Source organism: Populus nigra, chromosome 10, assembly GCF_951802175.1.
Source record: "Populus nigra chromosome 10, ddPopNigr1.1, whole genome shotgun sequence".
Lineage (NCBI taxonomy): Eukaryota > Viridiplantae > Streptophyta > Magnoliopsida > Malpighiales > Salicaceae > Populus > Populus nigra.
The window spans coordinates 3,059,090-3,077,298 of NC_084861.1; the positions used below are offsets into that span (position 1 = coordinate 3,059,090).

Here is an 18,209-nt window from a genome sequence, read left to right on the forward strand (position 1 = left end):
TCCCTTTATAATTCTTCACTTCACTTTTCTTACATGCAACGCATTCATTGATTGAAGCATTAGCAATGTCATTATGCAAAAGCTCCTTGATGGCGGGGGGGCTCATGAACCCAGTCCACAGTTATTTAGCTGTCTAACGGCTCTAGAAACCCAGTCGGCTACCATGTTTGCTTTCAGCTTCCTGCATAAATACTGAGTGTTGAGATCGGAGTTAAAACTTAAAAGTATATTTTATTTGAAAATATATTAAAATAATATTTTTTATTTTTTAAAAATTATTTTTACCATCATTATATCAAAACATTCAAAAACATATTAATAGCTAACTTAATCTCCCACGGACTTGGACCCAGAATTGCCCTAAAAGCATCACCTACAAACCACGCTTCTGTCTCCATAATCACCTTGCTTGAAGCTTTGTTGACCGCAGTCTTCATGGCATCTCTACAAGCCATGGCTTCAACTTTTAAAACAGCTGAAACATTAGTGTTTCATGCCTTCCCAACAAACACTTGTCCTCTATGATTTCTTCCCACCAAAGCCAGGCCTGTCAAGGAGCACCCTTGAAGTTTAGAAACGTCACAATCAAACCTAATCAGAGCCCATGTTTGGTGGCTTCCATTTTTCAGCTTGCTGGCATAAACAAGTAATGTAATACATCTCCAAGTTTAAAATTCAAGATATATCCGCAAGAATATCATTGAGATCCAAATTGATTTTCAATTACTTTAAAATCACAAAACATTAATTAAAAAAAAGTTTTAAAAATAGCAAAACGATGGGTGAACCGCCGCGGTAGAGCGGTCCCTTGAGCTACCAACAAATAATCAAAATCTAACCGCTACATGGTATAGAAGGTGCATGATGATGGTGGGAAGATTTAAAATTTCAATAGAGAGTGGCTTCCTTCGCAGTCGATCATGGATGGCACATGGTGGTAATGGAAATTTCCGCATAAAATCAAAGCAGCAACATGGCGTGCTTTACAAACAACCTGTCTTTTTGCCAGCGTATAGTTAAGTGCGTTTCGTCCCCGTGGCCGGCACCCACTCCTCAAAACAAATAATGAAAAGCAAGTTGTTGTAGGCAACAACAATTTTTATCCTCTCATCAACAGCCGGGCAGATTCTCCGTCCATGATCCTCCAGGTGCATGATGAAATCCTAATTTCAAAAAAAAAAAAAAAATTCTAAAGACTCTGCCATGGTTAATTTGGGATTTTTATTTTAATCATTTTGTAGACACAGTTTTGTGGGATTTGTTTAAACCATAGTTGGTAAACTTAATTTAGTGAATTTAGCAAATTGATTTGAGAAATGTAAGACTGAAGTCTAACTGTGTGTTTGTTATTATAATATATAGTATTTTTAAAGATTATTTTTTACTTGAAAATATATTAAAATTATTGTTTTTTAATTATTTATTTTTTATATTAATTCATCAAAATTATATAAAAAAACATTGAAAAACAGGAGGATGTGATATTTAAAAAAAAATCAAAATCAAATGTGATAGTTTGCCATTTTTTTTCCTCACTTGTGTTTTTTTTTTTTTTAAATGAGAAAAAGAAAAACTACTTTAACGGTCAAAAAAACATAAAATTACTTTATGTCTGATTTATGAAAACTTGACGAAGGAATCGCTCCTGTCATCCATCCATCAATCATTTTATTGCTAAAATCTCCATTTAATTAGCAAAAAAATAAAAGATAGAAAGGACATGAAAAAAAAAAGGAATTAATTAGCAATCATCAACAACAAGCCTTTGAATTAAAACGAGCAGGTGTCAATCTCACGCGCTAAAACGAGCGTAAAAATCAATCAAAAGTCCATAATCCACCTCATCTTCTTCTCTTCTTCCTTTCCTCCTCTACTCCACGAGTCAAAAAGCAACAGCAGTCGACTCCGCGTTGCTTCCCTTATTCTTTTCCTTCTCCGACCGGCCTTTATAAATCTCACTGTGAGCTCCTCCAGATCTGCTTCTTGCTCATTCAAGATTCAAGAAAATGGATTCCCCGCAACGGAGGAAGAGAAAGCAGCAGGCAAGAATATATAAACCAGCGTATGCCAAGTTTTTATCTGTAAGGTCTCTAACTGTATGCTTGTCTTTCTTCGTGTTTGTTTTGTTCATCTCCTCAGATCGTTTGCCTATCCATAAGGGCGTGTCGTTTCGTCCGGTTCTGAGGACTTCCACTTTATCACTTTTGCCTGCTTTTCTGACTGGTAATGGTGGTGCTCATGCTACCAGTAAATCCCAGTATCCTCGTTTAGTAGTTGAAGGCAGGGTGTTGATGCCTGACCACTTAATGCTAATCGTGTCCACTAAATTAACTCCCCTAGTTGATAACTTAGACTGTGTTTACTACGACCTTGTGCTTGAACAAGTTGTGTTGAAGCCCGTTTTGTCTGTTGACGAATACCATCAGTTTAAGTCCATTGTGAGGTGTCACCTTCCGCCTCTAAACTTCTCTGCTTCAGTTAATTTGAGAGGGAGACAGCGAGGGCGTCTTGGTAATGTCGTGGTGGAAAGACGTGATTGGTTGTTGCGGCTTAATCAGAGTGTGGTTCCTTCCTGGGACAGGGTGGTTTATGAGGCGGTTTTGGATTGGAACGCTCACACTAGGAATGTGGTTGTGTTTGCTAAAGGATTGAATCTAAAGCCGCATAGAGAAGCCGATGCAAGGAAATTCAGGTGCCACTTCAGTTTGACTGATTTTGATCAACATCATCGAGGATTATTTGTGCTCACTACCCAAGCGATTGCAGCTGCACAAGAAACTGTTCGGTGTTTGTTGCCGCGTAGTATTCTAAACAATCCAGATAAGGCTAAGGACATTCGAGTCACTGTTGGTCGTCGTGGTGATGGCAATGTTGAAGGTGCAGATGATGCTCCTCTGCCTTCCATTGCCAAACTTCAAAACGTCAACTCCCATCAGGGCAAGAGTAACACAGGGAAATACGAGCTTTGTGCTTGCACCATGCTATGGAACCAGGCATCTTTCTTAAGGGAGTGGATTATCTATCACGCTTGGCTTGGAATAGAGCGATGGTTCATCTATGACAACAACAGCGATGATGAGCTTCAAGAGGTTATTGATGAGCTTAATTTGCACGACTACAACATTACTAGGCATGCTTGGCCATGGGTTAAAACACAAGAGGCAGGCTTTTCACACTGTGCTTTGAGAGCAAAGCATGAATGCAAGTGGCTCGGATTGTTTGATGTTGATGAGTTTTTCTACTTCCCACATGACCGAGGACAAGATATACCTGGTCCAAATTCGCTACGAGCCCTTGTCATGAACTACACAGATTCGCCAACGTATGCAGAGATAAGAACAGTTTGCCACAGCTATGGGCCATCTGGACTGACATCATCACCATCACAGGGTGTAACTGTAGGTTATACTTGTCGGCTTGAGGCTCCGGAGAGACACAAATCTATTGTGCGCCCGGAGCTCCTTCATACAACTCTTCTTAACGCGGTGCATCATTTTAGACTGCAGGATGGATACAGATACCTGGATCTCCCAGAAAGCAAGGCTGTAGTGAACCACTACAAATACCAAGTTTGGGATACCTTTAAAGCCAAGTTCTTTAGAAGAGTTTCGACCTATGTCACTAACTGGCAAGATGACCAAAATAAGGGATCAAAGGACAGAGCACCAGGTCTAGGAACTGAAGCCATTGAACCTCACAATTGGCGGCTTCAATTCTGCGAGGTTTGGGACACTGGTCTAAAGGATTTTGTTATGGCCAATTTTGCCGATTCTGCGTCTGGGTTCCTTCCCTGGGAGAGGTCCCTCGCCTGACAATTTCTCATTTGGATTTGCAAATTACAGCTAGGCGCCAATGTATAACAGAGTAATCACACGAGCAGCATTCTTTGATTGTTTCATTTTGCATTTTTTGTACCTGATTTTTTATTGTCATAGAGAGGCAAATTACACAGTTGTAAAGTTGGAAAAGTATTCAAGTGATTCTTTTCTTCTTCTTCCTTTTGTGCTTCCTTTTTCAATAGAAATAGTACAGCAAAATTGATGGCCAGGAGTAATGTTGTTGCCTGGGATTGTAACAGATATTGCTTGCTTTGGTTAAACAAGAACAAAATGATCTCACAGAATCAAATAAAATACATAAGCACTTGCACCATGGCAGATTCATGAAACAGGAGACAGAAAGACCGGACTATTTACTCGGCAAGGAATGTAATCGGCCAGCTTTTCAGAAAACAGGAAAAGAAAAGAAATAATGATCAAGCTGCTATGAACCATAAGTGGTACAAATGTTAAGGTTACCAGCTCAATCTGTAAACTCATTAATGAAAATTTGAAAAATGTTTATGCTTCATGTGCTATTACAACTCAAAAGTCAAAGTGTCTATCCCTAGAAACCCACACATTTGGCACGAGGTGGGCTCACCATACAATGCCTCCTGTTTTCACTCCATCTTCGTTCTGCCTCGCTATGATTTGGTTTGATGACATTTTGTCTCCTGGTTCACAAAAGCGTGCAAGACATCAGAGAACTTGTAAATGGATCCGCTTATTTTAAAATTTTATTGTTTCATCTTTAAGCTCCACATGGCGTGATTTTGATGCTTGGTGCTGTGTAAAACATGCTCTTAAACTATCATCAGTTTCCCTCTAGCAACACCAGCACACGTAGTCACCTTCCACATTCTCTTGTATGAAAAACAATATATAAATGCCTGACAACTCCGCGATATGCTTTTATCATATTATTCTAAGAAAACATCAAACATATAATTACATGTAATCATACTAACAACTTCTCCAAAAAGAAAATATGCTCCATGTAATCACAAAGAATTGTTCGGCATAGGTTAAAAAAAAACACCTACCTAGATATAACAAAATCCAACAAACCACATGCCAAGGGAAGAGAAGACAGGTTCCAAGTTTGTTTGTTTTTATGTTTTAAAAATGCTATTGAAAAAAATTAAATTTTTTTTTTCTTTAAATTATTTTTTTAGTGTCTTTTCAGATTATTTTGATATGTTGATATCAAAAATAATTTTTAAAAAATTAAAAAAAAAATATTTTGATACATTTTCAAACAAAAAACATTTTAAAAAATAATCATTGCCATACTCGCAAACACACCAATCTTTGTGTTTAGTAAAGCCAGTGGCATGGATTTCCAAGAAAAAAGGGACAAGAGACCTCAAAACAGAAACAGTTTGACAATATTGTAATGCCTAAATGCAGTTCAAACTGAAATAAAGTTTACCTTTGTTTGTTTTTATGTTTCAAAAACGCTATTAAAAAAATTTTAAATTTTTTTTTTCTTTACTTCAAATTATTTTATTTTAGTGTGTTTTCAGATCATTTTAATATGTTGAAATCAAAAATAATTTTTAAAAAATAAAAAAAATATTATTTTGATGCATTTTCAAGCAAAAAAACACTTTAAAAAGTAATCACTATCATACTCACAAACACACCAATCTCTGAGTTCAGTAAAGCCAGTGGCATGGATTTCCAAGAAAAATGGGACAAAAGACCTCAAAACAGAAACAGTTTGACAATATTATAATGCCTAAATGCAGTTCAAACTGAAATAAAGTTTACCTTAAATAATGGACACAGCAAATGCTATATATATACACATGAGAATCCACAGTTGGATATAGTTATTTTCAGAGTCTATCTTGCACTGCCAATCGTTCATTTGTAACATATTTTGCAAGAGTAGCTTCCAGTTTTTCTCCAATAAGCGTAATCCATGCCTGCGAGTGAATAAAAATTGGAAATCTCAAATCCAGTAATAAATGACTACAGACGAAGGTAATGTCTAACACTAATTTTGATCCTTTCGCAATCAAAGGGATATGAGAAACACAGATATCAGCTGAAGAAAATAGAAAAAGTTTGACCAAATGGCTCTGACATATATGTTATAACTAGAAGATAAAAGAATGGACCTGGTCGGAAGATGTGAACCCCCTAATTGTGTCACCACCAATTATTACAATTCCTTTGTCTCCGAGCGGCTGCAAGATCACTGCCTGGCAAATTGTATATTGATTTAGTAGTTCTTTGATGTGGAAATCTAGCGCAGGTAAATCAATGAAAAATGTGTTGCAGGTTTAGAATTACAATCCAGAGCGGAGCAATTTTCTCCACAATATAAATAGGAATGTAACTTTAAATGTACATTTCTTATGTTGGATATACACATCATAGACATTTCCGAGACAACTTCATCTTCAAAACCATCAAATGATCTTCTGTCCAACAAAGCAACCATACATTCTGTGATGGGGGAAAGAAAACATTAGCTGTACATGAATCAATATAATATTATGGTTCATGGCCAATTACTCTTGAAACGTACTAGCTCAATTCATCTCAACTAAGCCTCAAACAAAAATAGTTTGAGGTTAGTTACCTGAATCTGCCTCCCCCTCTTCTATTCAGAACTAACCTGAATCTGCTTCCCCCTACTCTATTCAGTACTGTCATGAACTCAACTTTTGATAACCTGTTGAGATTCAAGATTATCCTTCCACTTCTGCACATGTCATTTTATATCTAACTCTCCTGATTCTCAATTAACATTTCAAGTTGGCCACTCTTTCTCACTGATGCAACCATAGGTCAAAATCAGATATAGCCAAACCATCTCAAATGGCCCACGATTAATTTTTATTCAAAGATGCCACCTCTACCTTCCTACAAATGTACTCATTTTCTTAACCAGAACTTTCTCATGGTTCTAGATATCTAATCTTTTTACGGCACAGGTTAAATAAGAGCACCTTTACTCCTTCAAGACTATTTTCTTCTCAATATTTCTCAGACAATCCATGCAAAAAAAACATCTTAAATTAAGACATATGCAGCAACTTTAATTCAGAAGACAAAGAAAAGGTCTGTTTACAGTAATGCAAGCATCCAGTGCGGCTAGAATAAGCAAAAAGTCACCAAATAAATAATCAGCAAAAGTGATGATTTCCTCTTTAAATATGAAGCGTGTTACAACATCTCAATGAAAAAAGAAAACAAAGTCGAATTGTACTTAATGGGAAAACTAAGCTAGATCACCTGTGTGTTCAAAGGTAGAAATGGCAACTCAGATCTCCCAGGGTAGAGAGAAAGGTTGGCCAAGTAGCTCTCTGCAAATAGAATAAGTAAACAATCAATCTTTTAGAATTGTTTCTAACAAATCATCGCAATCACTTACGAGATGCAGATTTTATAGCAGCCTGGTAAAGAGATCCTTGCATCAACTTGGCTGCATCAACAGCCAGTGCTTCATTATTGACAGATTCAGCTGCCACCCCAATTTGTAGGATACAACGGCAATCATAAACAACAACTAGAGACCTGCAGCATGTAACACCTGACAGAGACTCCCATGCCCTAAAGTCGAGCAACAAAAGCAATGATTAATAGCCAATAATGCATTACCTATTTCTCATTCCTCCAAATTATGTTGATGATTAACAAGAAACTGACAACCAAGCTCTAAATTAATCCAACTCAAAATCTTTTCAACTACAGTAGTACCATAAAAGCTCGGAAACTACAAAATCAGGAAGGTGGGAAAATATAAACCGGCATTCCACGCCTTGAGGATTTACCTAAAAAACAAATGAAAATAAAAATCACACCCCACAATATGCAATCCAATTAACGAAAATTAACCATGGAAAGCAGATATTTAGCCCTTACCACAGAGATAGATTTAGGGCGAATTGTCAGCCATACCAGACCAGTTAATATATTAGTAACAGCCAATCCAAGTGTTAACAAATCAGCCCTCGATTGTGAACTGCCAAATATCTGTTACTTAGCAGCATTTCCTTGATAATTATGATAAGGAAACACAAATTGGTAATCAAGCATTACAAGTCACAGCATAACACAGCAGCAAGAAATTTTACCTGCTGGCATCAGCAACGGGAGCTATGCCTGTAACGGCGCGATTGACGAGCACGGCTAAGAGAGAAGCACCTCCGACAAATATGGGAAAGCCTCGAACGGTGTCGTCGTACTTCGATATCCAATCAGCAGCCCAATCTCTCTTCGGCTTCATTTTGGTTTTCTTTTTAGTACAGTAAACATAAAACAAGATAATATGAGAGAGAGAGAGAGAGAGCACGACATCAAATTCAACGCAAGTAAAAGAGAGAAGGGGGGGGTTAGGTACCAGTGAACTGGAAGAAGGCAAGGCAGAGAAGCAACGGAAGATGGAGAGGGGAGGAGGGAGGTGGGGTGGGAGTGTGGGTTTCCATGGAATGCAAGCATTTCCGAGGATGTTTCCCGCTTTCATTGTACTTGCTAGCTTGCTACTGGCCTTTTCCCCTGCTTTTTTTCTTTCTCTCTTCCATTTCAATTTACAATTACAACCTTATTAACAAAAATTGAGGCCCTGTTCACCTCCTCACGAAGGAAACAGCATTTTAAATTATTTTTAAAAAATTTTATTCTTGTAAGTATTAATTATTACAATCTTATAATTTAGATAATAAATTTATAAATTTATTAAATTATTCATAATTAATTCAATTTATTGTTATTATTTTTAAAAAATTATCTTAAATTTTTGTTTAATCAAACTATATTTTTACGTGTAATATTAATTATTTATGGATTTATTAAGGTAATTAAATTATATTGAGTTATCTTCTATATAGAATTTTATTTTCTTTTCGTGATTGGAAATCTATAATTTAGTCTCTCAGTTCTTGTTGGTTGATTTTTTAAAATATTTTTTGAATTTTAATAAAAAAAAACAACATATTAAGAATTTAGAGAGAAATTAATTAAGACAGAGATCCTTATTTCAGTGACTAAATTTCCAAACAAAGTTGCAACTTCGAGCCATACGGATCTAACTTCACAATACAAAAATCAATTATTGATCTGTGAGTTTTCAAATACAAAGAACCGAGTTATAATGTGTTCAAAACCCAGGAACTAAGAATTATTATAGAAAACTCTGAAGGGGTTTTTATTATAGCAATTGATAGTGTATTTTTAACTTAGTCCTTAAAGTTTGTTTCTCTTCGATTTCATTATTTTATACCTAAATTCATGACCAATTTATCAAAAATTATCAAAGAGGAAAAAATTTATAATAGAGGGGATCAAAGTGTAAAATAAAAAGAAAATAGGTGGCAGTTTAAAAATTAGGGTGAGAAGTTAAGTTTGGTCCTCTTATTTTTTAAATGATAACTTCTTTGTCCCTTTATATTTCAATAATTCAATTGTGGTACAAAACTTTATTTTTTTTGTTTTTTTTTTGTCTCTAATTAGAGAGAGAAAAGAGATGCCACATTTTGAAAGAAGAGAAAAAAGATCTTAGTTAACATTGATTTCGGCTATGAAAAAGATCGATTTTGATGTCAACAAATTTCATTTGACGATGAGAGTTCACCCAGGTGTTTTTTTCCCTTCTTATCGCTTGGTAGATTTTAGCTCAAAATAAATTTTTATCTTGAATTTTTAAGCTATTTTGGGTTATTCAAGGCCAATAAATGGGTTTAATAAGGTGTATAAAGTGTTTTTCAAGTGTTTATGGACCATAAAAGGGTTGAAAGTTAAGTTTTTTAGTAAAAAACTCATGGCTTGAATTTTTAGTGACCCTTTGATTTCTTAAAACTATTGCCTAACCTTTTTTAAAAAAAAAGTCAATCCATGTGCACAAGCCTAGGCTATTTTTATTCAATTTTAACAAATATTTATGATTTTTTTAATAAAATGTGATTTAATTTCTACATGGTTTATATATAAGATTTAAATATTTTTTTTTGGTGTTAGAAGGCATCCTTTATATATATCCCTACTTTTTTTTTCCTTTTGTTTTATTCAATCTCTTTTATGTGAATGTTTTTTTTATTGTTTCAATAAATAAACCATTGGTTCCAAGAAACAACGTTATTCAATACAATCAAGTCTATACCCTGTATTTTGAGATTAAATATTTATATCCACATCTATCTCTAAAATCTTCAATTTAGTATTTGGTCCAATATGATTTAGTTTTTACTTGGCTTTCACATAAAATGATAATATTATTTTTCTAATATGTACAATCTTACGTAATATTTTTTTATTTGATTTAATTGTTTTTATATGTGTATATGTTTCTATTATCATTTAATTAAATAAAAAATAATTTCAAGAAACAAAATTATTGAACACAATCGGGTACATGGTTGATAAGTATCAAAGTCGTACAAATTTAAACCCTTCAAATTAATGATTTATAATATAGTAAATAAGGGTATTGTCCCACAAGAATATTAGTATTAGAACTTAATTACCTAATCAAAACAAGCTATTTAAGTTTAAACTAAAGCAGTCCAAGTAAATATACATTAAACATACTAATTTGATGAAATCAGCTAACATGCAATTTTTTGAAAAAAAACTAAAAGGGGTCATTTATGATACAAACTAACTAAAACAAGCTAGAAAGCTAATAAAATGACAAAAATTAATTTTGAAAATTAAGAAACATGTTCAGTATAATATAAAATATAGAGATAAAAGGTTTTAACGTTAATTTTAAGAAAGTGTTCCTCAGTGATAATTATCACCAATCATTGAATTTATGTATGTTTTTTAATTGATTTGTGATCATAAATAAATCAACCATGAAAAACAAGTTTTTCTACACATCCTTACTTTTTAGTTGACCTAGTATTTGCGCATCAATTAATTATAATCGCATGATAACCTTCATTAAGCATGCATGAATTAATTACGTAATAGCACTAAGATTATGATAGGTATAATTGGTTCATGATAATTAAACACATGTGTGGAGTTAATTTAATCAAGACTTATATTTTTCAAGTAATAACTAATCAAACATGGGTTAAAAAATTAGATATTTCTGCTACTTTAGTTAATTAGTCATGCACCCAACATAAACTAATAAATAGAAATAGATTTAAATCCAAACACATATATTACGCATCATATAGAGTTTTGGTCATCAATCATCAAATTTAATCGTAGAAGAACATAAGATATTCTTGCATCACAACCATATATAGAATAAGTTTAAGCACAACTCCTCATGATAATTTAAGATCCAAGAGTAAAAACTCTTAAAATTAAAAACTAAGCGTGTCGTAAATTTAGAAAAGGAAAAAGAAAAAAAATTAATTATAAAAACAATAGAATTCCTCATTCTCTTCTCTTGTTCTTTAAACATGATTTCCTTTTTCTTTTATGGTTAGGGCTGGTTATATAGAGTTGAGGAGGTGGAGAAGTTTTTTAGTTAATAACTAATCTCTAATCAGATTACTTTAAGATTTTTTTATACTTGTCTGACGTTAAAGACTTTTGCATTGACATTGATATTTTATATAGATTTACTAGTCATGTGGGACCCTTTTTATATTATTAATGAGGTACTATGTCATCATTCAAACATAGAAAAACTAGGTTGGACTTGTGCTGGTTCATCGACAGATTTCATACCCGATCTTAAAGATGGTATTCTCTCTCGTCTAGATGAGCTATTGGACCTATCATATATAGATAAAAAAAACTTAAGATGTCTAGTTTCCAATGTAACTTGAATTCTAGCAAAATTTCACATGTAACTCTAGATATGTTCAAAGAGTATACAATGATCTAAAGAGTATGCAGTGGTCTTGTCTGGTTAGTTTGCTCTAACCAGTTCTAATCTCACTAGAATTCCATGTTCAAGTTGGATTACTAATACAATTATGATTTGTACTTCTTAGCTCCAATGACTCATTCCAATGTGTTATTTCTAGTTCTTTGCTTGAAATTATGCTAAAAAATATTTCATTCAACTTGTTTTTACAATTCGTGTCTCCATAACATTGTTAAGCACGAAACAAGTTAAGTAATCTATTGTAAGACATAAAACACATATAAAAAGACTAAGAGTGATGTACTAAAAAGATAGAATAATATGAGTGTATCAATAGTCCATATTGCGAGATTAAATATTTTAATTTATATCTATCTTTTGGTTTTTAAATTTAGTCTTTAGTTATTGCTAAATGGGTTTTTTTGTGTCTATGGAAACAAATAATTATTTATTTGTTTAATTAAATTCATGCATAAAGCCTTTTGATTTATTAATGAGATTTTTTTTAAGACAAAAAATATGTTGAAAAAACTTGTATATTCTTTTTTTTGTTGAAAAAAATATTTGACCTACGATGTAAGTCCCAGAAAACAACAACAACAACAATGAAAATGTTTTATGATAATAATAATAAAAGTAAATAAGAGGAAGTTTAGCTTTGGGAATTAATGGGAATAAAAATTAAAATGGGGTTAAATTATATTTTAAAAAAAAATTAAAGAAATAACTAAAGGGTAAATAAGATATTTGAGGGGGGATAAAATAGAAATATAAAATAGTCAACCTCCTTTTTATTTGCAAGAGAGGTTGATGTTTTGCTAGCGTGAAAACGCGGGGAGGGTTTCTTCAAAAACTCCTTGTTCTTCTTTTGAAATTCTGAGAAGATTTAGAGTTTAAATGTTGGTGAGGTTTGTTTACGAAGGAGAGAAACACCTTAACTCAAAATTAAATGGGATTGAAGAGAGAGAGAGAGAGAGAGAGAAAGTAAGCTTAGTGAGTGAAAACAAAGGAAGAACAAAAATGAGAACAAAAATTTTGACTGATCGCAATTTAAAGTTCAAATTATAGACAAATAAGGTGCTTAAAACTCAAATATACATGTTAGAGTATAATTTAATTATTTTAGAGTAAGTGAGGATAAAATTGGATTATGGTTCTTGAGAGAGAATTTGAAAAAATGCAATTTTATATGAAATTGAGTTAAGTGGGGTATCATGGATTGTAATGGATGTGAAAATATAAAAAGATATTGAAGAAGTTATGGTGGCATGTGATGTGGGTGGTGGCCAAAGTAAGATAAAAAAGGGGAGGTTTATCTTAATTGTATTAGCGATGTAATTGCATCTTGATTAAGACATGGTGTTATTACGATGTGATATGGTGTTGACTTGATAATTTATTTTATAAAAGTATTAAATACAACCTTGAGAAAAAAAATGACCCAAATAAATTACGAGAATTTAATAAATCATTGTTACGTGAATAAGATTATTGAAATGTTATCATTGATTTAAAAAGATGTTGTTGATTATGAATAACTAAAGAAAAATGTGAAATAAAAGGGAATTTCAAAAAGAGACCATTTTTTTCTATATGTTTTGGCCAACATTAAGGAAAAGAAAAATGAGTTCTATTGATTTTAATGTCGAAGAAGTTGTTTTTTATTGTTTTGTTAAAGCATTTAATATATGGATAAGTATAATTGTGTTCTTGAACCTGTAAAAAAAACTGATTATAATAGATTTGGTCATGTATTGATAGATATCATTCGACAGCTAGACCACAGAACAAAGTACGTGCTAAAACATCACACACAACAAGTAGATGCCTAGCATCACATTTTTTTTTTGTAGATTTTACATCAATAAAATTGTTAGCTACACTTCATTATGTTTTTGTATTAATATGGAAAATCATTAAATAAGCAAAAAATAAAAACAGAACAAGGAAAAAATAAAAAGGAAATGGATGGAAAAACTTGATTAGTTGCTCCTGGTATGGAGGCTAGTGATGTTAAAAGGTTCTCAACATCAACTTAAATTAGCTATTCCGAGGTTCAAAAAGTTAATAATATCAATGAGATATATTAATATCGGCATTTACTCAGACTTTATTAGTCAACCTCGACAAGAAAGACTAATGATGCTAATGAGGTTTATTAGCATCAGCATTACCACCTAAATAAATAAAAAATAAATTTGATAAGTTATTCTCAGAAAATAGGAAAAGTTAACGATATCAAGAGAATACCTTGATATCAACATGCTTCTTAAAGTTTTTTATTAGCTATCCAGGAAAATGGTAGCTAGTGATGCTAGTGAGTTAGTGTCAGTATTTTCTTGATTAATCATTCTCCAAATGATGGTTAATGATATCAATGTCAAGAAAGTTTTTCAGGGTATGGATATCTAATTGTTTGATGATAGTAATGAGAGAAGTTATTAAAGAGAACAAATGTATGATAAGAAATGTTTTAATTTCATTTTAGTAATATTTTTCAATGTATTAGTTATCGTTAGTTGTTTTAAAAGGTTATATTTAAATGTTGTATTTTCCAAGATCATTTCACTCATGCCAAGTGTAATCTTACCCTATCTTACCTTTGTTATCATAGACTATATATAATAATATGCATGTTTTGGAATTGCAATATAATCCACTTAAACATGTAATGTTAATGTTAAACTTTTTATTATTGATATATGAATTTAAATGTTACTTTGTATACTTGTAATCCTATAAATCTTATATATTTATGATGGTTTTTTCTTTTGAAATTTTATAATTACCATTATGTATTAACATATAAATTAATGTGAGATGATGAGTATGATTGAGGTGATTTGAGGTTCAGGATGGTTAGATCGAAAATTGAAATTTCAACAAAAATTATGGTAAGAACAAGAAAAAAACCTATAATTTCATGAATATGAATATATATTGTTTTAGTGAATGAGACTCTTACCTACAGCAAAGAGTAAGTGAAATAACTATTAAAATAATTCAGGATGGTAAACCATTGAAAGAGATTGGAAGTCAAAGAAAATTATGGGTGGAGGAGAATCTTGCATTGATGGGTTCAATGTGATGACCCTGTCCCTTATTAACATAGATTATGTTTAATAAGCAACAATTTTTTAATGCATTTTAGAGGTAATATAATACAACATTATTGTCATCAATGTTAATATAATCGCTAACAACCGCCATCTTTTCATGGGTGGAAGGTGGATTGATGCTTTAGAGAGTAAAGCTTGGTGTTTTCTAAACTAACATTATAACATATGTGATGTAAAGTATTTAAGGTTTTGAAAAATAAAACAAGTAGGGAGAAACCACGGCTATGGTATTTAAAAAACTGCAGTCTTCGAAATATTATATTTTAAAGGAGATACTTTCACGATATATGTTTTTAAAAGTATGGTTGAGATTATATTTTAAAGTATTTTTTATATTAAAATGATATTTTTTTATTTTTAAAAAAATTATTTTTGAGATCAGCAGATCAAAACGATTCAAAACATAAAAAAACATTAATTTTTAATAAAATAATCTGATTTTTTTAGAAATGTGAGTTGACGTGCTTTCCAAATTGCTTATTGACTACTAGCTATGAAACGTGTATGTTTTTGCTTTTTTGTTTTTCAAAATTTTTTAAGAAAAGTTTAGTATCGTGTTTTTTAAATATTTTATTTTTTAGTTTTAGATTTATATTTTTTAGTGTTTTTTTATAAATTTTGATATTACGATGTCAGAAATAAAAAATTATTTTAATATATTTTCAAGTAAAAATTAGTTGAAAAATAATAATTACTATATTTTTAAATAATATATTTGTTTGTGAATATTTTTTAAAAGAGCTGTGTTAATTTTTTTTTAAAATTATAAAATAAGTACCAATCAACCAATCATGAGATGACAAGACGCATGAAAAACCCAAGAAATTTTTTTCAACCTTCGCGATAGGCTTCTTTTCTCATTGTCATTTACATCAAACGAAACCTTACTTGTTTATATATCTAATCACAACAAAGGTTTTATATCAATTTATCTTTAGCTTTGAATAGATAGTTTATCTTAGCTTTGGATATATGAGATAGATAATATATTGCACCCGCTTCTTATAAATTTGTTTATTTCTATTGTTTTTTTATGCAATCGCACTAATTTTTTTTAATCAATAATATACTAGTTGTATTATTTCTTTTTTATCAAGAGTAAAAAAAATATTTCTTTATTTTGCCTCCCTTTATTGATTATCTTGTGACTTTGGCCCTAGTTTTTTTTTGAAATGTGGTTTTCTAAAAAATAAATTATTTTTTAATATTTAATAGTATCATGAAAAATAAGTTAGAAGAGATTTTTAAATGTTTGACTAAGTCATGAAAAATAAGTTGGAAAATAACTTATTAATATTTTAGTTTTTTTTCAAGTTTATTAAAATAATAATAACCAATTCTTACAAATAAAAAGGCTAATGGATGAAATTTAAAAATATAATTTCATAAATTATTTCAAATAAAATAAATAACAATTAAAATAATGAAAACCAAGTCTAAGATAAAAAGGTTGAAAGATGATGAAATTAAAAAAAAATTATAATTTCATAAATTATTTCAAATAAAAATAAATAGCAATTAAAATAATAGAGACCAAATACAATTTCATATCCTTTTTATATTTTTTCCCCTTTGCATATGTTTTTTCTAAAAATAATTTTTCATTGGAGGTTTACATAATCTTTTAATGACTAATTTTTATTAAATAAAATACTTGAATTTTTTTTAAAATAAAATATTTTATATTTATTAAACAAAATTAACCAAGAAAACTTTTAAAAAACTACACAGATAACATTTTAATATACATTTAACAAAATATAAATAAAATAAATTATTTAAATTCGAACATGAAAGTCCATCATTTTAGAAGATATCGCTTTTGTCTTCTTATCCATGCAAAGGGATATTTTTATTAGTCTTTATCTTCTTATCCAGACAAGTCCGAGTATTTTTGCCTCTCTTCACCTCTGTTTTTATTGAATAAATACTTGTTTATTTTTGTTTTTATATTTTAAAAATATTTAAAAAAATTTAAAAAAATTTATTTTTTTGATTTTAAATTTATTTTTTTTAATATTTTCATATCATATCAAAAATAATTTTTAAAAAATAAAAAAAAATATTATTTTAATATATTTTCAAATAAAAAACATTTTAAAAAACAATCACAGTCACACTCTCAAAAAATTATAAAAGACTCATTTTTTTCTATTCAAATAAATAAAAATATCTATAAAGATAAATTACAATAATCATCTATATAAATTAAACTTCCTCGAATTAAGAATAATATGATCTGCGTCTTATTCAAATCTGAAACATTAATTCGAATCTCAAGAATTTCACTTCAGCATATTAGTGGCAGTAAGAAGTTTTACAATTCAGTAGTTTTTTTTCTTTTCTTTTTTAAATATCCAAACCATTTATTTAAAATTCAATAGTTTGGATTTTCCTAACCATCCAGATATCTCCGGCGACAGGGACCAGCAACGAAACTTTAGCCGCCAGGATTTCGTGGGTATCGAGGTGGCCCGACAACGTACGCATCGAATCAGAGAGCATGTGACAAGACATTAAATAAAGGTACAATCACAGGGTTTTTTTTTCCAGCACGGTAAAAAAAAAGTGACGCACTGTAAAAACAAATACTTGGGATATAATATATTTTGATGAGCTTCAAATGACATATGCTAATTAACTTAGATCTCCTAAAGTTAATTATTATATTTCTGCTCGTGTGAGTATATATATATATACATCGGATGTTTAGAGAGTGAGGTGATAATATGCTACACAATGTTACTAAGACGTCACTTTCTGTTGGTTCTAAATAATAATAATAAAATAAAATTTATTTTAATAAATTTATTATTTATATAAATAGTTAGGATTGAAGATGTTATTTGGACCATTGTGTTTTAAGAAGAAAAAAAACTGATTATTTAATTTGCGCAAGTTATTTTTTTTTGGGTAGGGATTTAGAGAGCGTTTGGAAACGCGATACAAACCGTGTTCTCAAAAAATTTAATTTTTTTTGTTAAAATTTAATATGATTTGTATGTTTTGGATCGTTTTGATGTACTGATGTCAAAATAATTTTTAAAAAATAAAAAAATATCATTAACATGCATTTCAACACAAAAAATTATTTAAAAAATACCAAACATATTCTTAATAATTGAAGAAATTGTCTCTCAAAATATCTCTTCAATCGAGTCGTAAATATTACATGAAACTTAAGTATCGTGGATGTTATATGCAATTTATGTGTCATGATGCTTAGGTTGCAAATACTGAATATAACACGACTGGAGAGCGACTTGATTAAATATGCTTATAATTTTAAAAAAATTAGGTTATATTATTTTTTTATTTTTTATTGTGCCAAGTTACCAGAAAACTATGTAAGCATTGGTATTCATGGAAAACAGGAAGACCAATACAAAGCCATGAAGTTTAGAGAGCTGCAAAAGCAAGCAAAGAACGAAGGCTCCCAGTGAAATGTTTACTACGTAAAACCATACATGTAAGACCCATGTC

General features: G+C 30.9%; 2 protein-coding genes across 3 annotated transcripts; one reads left to right on the top strand and one right to left on the bottom strand.

The window, feature by feature from the left end:
• The first annotated feature begins 1,776 nt into the window (after positions 1-1,776).
• On the top strand, positions 1,777-3,997 carry LOC133705439 (glycosyltransferase family 92 protein RCOM_0530710-like). 2 transcript variants are annotated; one of them, XM_062130643.1, is made up of 2 exons: positions 1,777-2,042; positions 2,140-3,997. In XM_062130643.1, the coding sequence occupies exon 2, from the start codon at positions 2,292-2,294 to the stop codon at positions 3,810-3,812; it is 1,521 nt and encodes a 506-aa protein (XP_061986627.1). In that variant the 5' UTR covers positions 1,777-2,042; positions 2,140-2,291; the 3' UTR covers positions 3,813-3,997. The 2 variants fall into 2 exon arrangements, with proteins under 2 accessions (XP_061986627.1, XP_061986626.1); XM_062130642.1 differs by having other exon boundaries at positions 1,828-3,997.
• Positions 3,998-4,240: 243 nt separating this feature from the next.
• On the bottom strand, positions 4,241-8,378 carry LOC133705440 (protein COFACTOR ASSEMBLY OF COMPLEX C SUBUNIT B CCB4, chloroplastic). Its single transcript, XM_062130644.1, has 9 exons — positions 8,179-8,378; positions 7,913-8,073; positions 7,701-7,800; positions 7,536-7,609; positions 7,210-7,388; positions 7,071-7,141; positions 5,948-6,031; positions 5,595-5,752; positions 4,241-4,495 (listed from the first exon to the last, which is right to left on the bottom strand). Exons 1-8 carry the CDS (start codon positions 8,299-8,301, stop codon positions 5,663-5,665), a joined length of 882 nt encoding a protein of 293 aa, XP_061986628.1. The 5' UTR covers positions 8,302-8,378; the 3' UTR covers positions 4,241-4,495; positions 5,595-5,662.
• Between the last annotated feature and the right edge of the window lie 9,831 nt (positions 8,379-18,209).